The sequence below is a fragment of the Diabrotica undecimpunctata genome, chromosome 7 (assembly GCF_040954645.1).
Source record: "Diabrotica undecimpunctata isolate CICGRU chromosome 7, icDiaUnde3, whole genome shotgun sequence".
Taxonomy (NCBI): domain Eukaryota; kingdom Metazoa; phylum Arthropoda; class Insecta; order Coleoptera; family Chrysomelidae; genus Diabrotica; species Diabrotica undecimpunctata.
Window position 1 is genome coordinate 89597029 of NC_092809.1, and position 4417 is coordinate 89601445.

Consider the following 4417-nt stretch of genomic DNA (forward strand, 5'->3'; position numbering starts at 1 on the left):
GATACTTCTACCCCTTACTCACTTTATTGACTACTTAGCAAAAAATGATTTCGTCAACCCCTTCCTGGACTAACAAAAATTCTAACAATGAACATCTTCCTAAAAATTCAACAAAAATGAAACCAGGAGTCTAATTCTAAGAAAATCATTCCAGTAACTAGTCCAACATAAATTTCTATGATAATTTTTAATTAAAACTGAATTAAGAGTCGTATGTTCCTTAAAAACTGTCTACAAATGATTTACACAAGTGGCTAAGACCTTGAGAAGATCTTGGATTAGAGAACTACAAAACACAGGTGCAGGATAGTAAATAGAAAACGCTTGCTGTATAATTGAAATCTCAATGTTGAGCCTCAAAGGAAGAACTATAGAAAAAAAATGTAATAAAAAGAGAAAACAAAATGATCTATAATTCCACTAAAGCCAAATAGATGAGAAAATAATGCAGAATCAGGACAAATTCTATATTGTGAATGAGAAAACTAATAGCAATTATTATTGATATAAAATAAAATATGAAAATAAATTTAAATCCTGAAAACCTTGTTCTAGCTAAAATTGTATAAATAATGATAGAACAACAAACTTAACTTAAAACATAAAAACTTACAGTTCTGGCATTTGTGGTTCGTGCCACAAAACTTACTAGCACATACGAAACAGTCAATTTTTAGCACCAAAGGCGGAATTAGTGAAGTTCAATGCTGAGTGTGTTGGCAGTCAATCTCGGAGTTTTGAATTTAAAAGGAACACACAGTGAATAAAGTTTTTATTTCTGAGCCTTCAGAAGTATTGTGGACTGTATTCCTTGTATAAAAAATATTTATTCTGACTTTAACACTTTTATTATAATAATTTTATAAAACCTTAAAATTAACAAAACCAAAAAAGAATGTCTTATTTCTGCTCTACAGCTACGCGTGGCGTCGTTGTCGCTACGATGCATGCGCCCTGTGGTCCGTGCAGGGACGGCTCTTGCACTGTTGACTGCTGAACATGCCGCCCCCCTTGAAAGGCTTAAGTGATGCCTTTCAAACAACGCTTCTTGTAAACCATAACCATTATTGTTCATCCATTGGCAGGACGGCTAACTTTACACAAGGCCTTTTGAATTCACCTTTAGAAGTACGCACAGTCACAACCCGCACAACATTATCTGTCCCAGCTTGTAGTTGCAATATTCTACCTAATTCCCATTTAGTAGGAGGAAGACCATCCTCTTGAATAATAACCAATGATCCAATTTTCACGTTGTCAGCTGCTGTTCTCCATTTGGTTCGCTGCTGAAGTGAAGAGAGGTACTCACGTGACCAGCGTACCCAAAAACTCTGAATTATCTGAGTCAGGTGATGATACCGTTTCAACTTATTCGGATTTATTTCAGTTAGCTCTTCTTGTGGCAGTGCTACAAGTGGTACTCCAATTAGAAAATGTCCAGGGATGAGTACACCAAGGTCTTCTGGACTTTCCGACAGAGGTAATAAAGGACGGGAATTTAGGAGAGACTCAATTTGCGTCAACAAAGTATACATTTCGTCATATGTAAATTTATTATTACACATTACCCTTCGTATATGAAACTTTACCGATTTTACAGTTGATTCCCAGATGCCACCAAAATGTGGTGAGTGAGCTGGAATAAAATGCCAATGAATCTTATGTTCCGAAAAATAATCTAAAAAATTTGATTTTACCGTTGCATCATTCATAAATAAATATAACTCCTGCAAATGATTATTTGCCCCAACGAAGTTAGTTCCATTATCAGAATACATATTTTTACATAGACCTCTTCTAGCAATGAAACGTGTAAATGAATTTAAGAATGAATTAGTACTTAAATCATATACAAGTTCAATATGTGTAGCCCTTGTTGTAAAACATGTAAAAATACATATATAGCATTTAACTACTTTACAATTCCGTAAATAGCTTGTTTTCAATTCAAAGGGACCCCCATAATCTACACCACAATTATAAAATGGCCTTGTAGGCAGAAGTCTAGATTTAGGTAAATCTCCCATAGGTAAATCTCCCATACAAGCAATGTAGGTTTGACACGAAAGCAAGTAACACATTTATGCAGAATGTGCCTAACCGGGCTACGTCCAGATAATAACCAAAATTTTAAACGAATTATTGATAGCAATGCTTGTGGACCTGCATGCAAGTATTTATGATGATATATCACTATAAGTTTAGTTAATACATGGCCGTTCGGGAGTATGATTGGATGCTTCTGGTCAAAAGACAATTCTGACTTTTGAAGACGTCCACCAACTCGTAATAGTCCTTTATCATCAAGAAAAGGATTTAATGATAAGATTTTACTCGATTTAGGTATTGGTTTTGATTTTTTATTGTTTGTATTTCCTGATGAAATACTTCATTTTGTGCCATATATACCAAATAGAAAAAACTTCTTTCTTTTTCATCTACAGTAAAAGGACCCGTTGTCTTATTATTAGATGATTTACAATTGGTGACAAACCGAAGTATATATGCAAAAACACGCTGCAATTTAGCTAAGCTGGAAAATCGGTTCCAAATTTCAGCAAATTGCACAGTTGATATAAATGTTTGAATTACCTTCTGGTCAGGTATGATAGAAATGTGTGAATTTGACAAAGCCTTAGTAGGCCAAGACAATTTATGAGAAGCTAACCATGGTGGCCCATTCCACCACAATTTTGAGGTGTTTAATAACTTTGGTTCATATCCGCGCGTAATTATGTCGGCTGGGTTATCATGCGAGTCAACATGATGCCAGCTATATCCATTAGAAAGCCTTTGTATTTCCGACACCCTATTTCCAACGAAGGTTTTCCATTGTGACGGTTCACCCAAAATCCAATAAAGAGTTATCATTGAATCAGACCAAAAATGTACCTCATCAAAGCTAACACCTATTGTTGCGATAACCTCCGATGCCAATTTGGCAGCCAATAAAGCACCACACAATTCCAATCTAGGCAAAGATATTGTTTTTAAGGGTGCTACCCTTGATTTCGCACATAAAAAATGAACTAAGCAAGAACCACCTTGATCCAGTGACCGAATGTAGAGTGCTGCGCCATAAGCAGACTCTGAAGCGTCACTGAAACAATGTAATTGTCTATTAATTGGATTAGAACACAAAACTTGCCTGCTAATGTGAGTTTTCTCCAAATCTGCAATTGATTCCCTAAACTGGTTCCAAGCTGTGTGTAAATCTAAAGGTAAAGACTCATCCCAATTTAATTTTAATTGCCATAGTGATTGCGTTATTAATTTAGCTTTAATTATAACTGGCCCTACTAGTCCAAGAGGATCAAATATCTGTGAAACTAAAGACAGAACTGTTCTTTTGCTAACCTTTGTGTAATTAGAAAAATTGATTTTATATTGAAGCGAATCTATCTTTGAGTTCCAATAAAGCCCTAATGTTTTTGTTGTAACATCATCTGCAAGATAATGTTCAATGTCTCCCTTTATTTGAATATCCTCATCAAAAATTTCAGGTTTGTTTGATACCCATTTTCTAAGTGAAAATCCTGCTGTGCACAAAATATTATTTAATTTATCCTTTAATGATTTTACTTCTTCAATTGAACTCCCTTCTGTAAGCAAATCATCAACATAAAAATCCTTTAAAATCACCTGGGAAGCTAGAGGCAGGTTCAATTGATTCTCATGAGCTAATTGTTGTAATCTTCTTATGGCCAAAAATGCTGCTGGAGCGGTCCCATATGTTAGCGTTTTCAGCTTGTATGTCTCAACTGGTTGCTCATCCGAAAACCTCCATAATATTTGTTGTAGTTTTTGCTGAGTTTTGCAAACAAAAACCTGTCGATACATCTTTTCGATGTCTGAAGCTATAACTACATTATGTTTTCGAAAACGAAGAAGAATGCACATTAAATCATCTTGTAATTTTGGTCCGACCATTAGAACATCATTTAATGACAAACCACTGTCAGTTCTAGCTGACCCATCAAACACTACCCTTAATTTTGTAGTTAAAGACGTTTCCTTTAAAACTCCATGATGTGAAAGATAGTAGTTGGGTGTTTCTGAATTGAAGTCAGTTTTATCTTCAACCTTTGACATGTGACCCAACTGGATATATTCCTGCATAAACTCATGGTATTTAATTTTCATTTCCAAATTTTTATTTAATTTATTTTCCAATAATTGAAATCTTTTTAGTGCATTACTATAAGAATCTCCTAAGTCAGAAATGTTTGACCTTGTTGGTAATTTAACAACAAAATGACCGTTTTCATTTTTAATCGTGCTAGCTTCAAACAACTCTTGACAATAAATGTCCTCCGTGGACATAACCTTTTTTGCACCAAATTCTTCTATTAACCAAAATTTTTCAATTTGGTTTTCCAAAACATTAGACGAAAAATTACATACCACTGAATTGTTG

The 4417-nt window shown here is 34.6% G+C and overlaps 1 protein-coding gene across 1 annotated transcript; it reads right to left on the reverse strand.

Annotated features, from left to right (window-relative positions):
* Positions 1 to 2316: 2316 nt before the first annotated feature.
* LOC140446529 (uncharacterized) lies at positions 2317 to 4143 on the reverse strand. The gene has a single exon (XM_072539090.1). It carries the CDS (start codon positions 4141 to 4143, stop codon positions 2317 to 2319), a length of 1827 nt encoding a protein of 608 aa, XP_072395191.1.
* Positions 4144 to 4417: the final 274 nt, after the last annotated feature.

Coding starts and splice junctions, on each gene's coding strand:
- LOC140446529 (XM_072539090.1), bottom strand. CDS start 4,143: ATGAAAATTAAATACCATGAGTTTATGCAGGAATATATCCAGTTGGGT.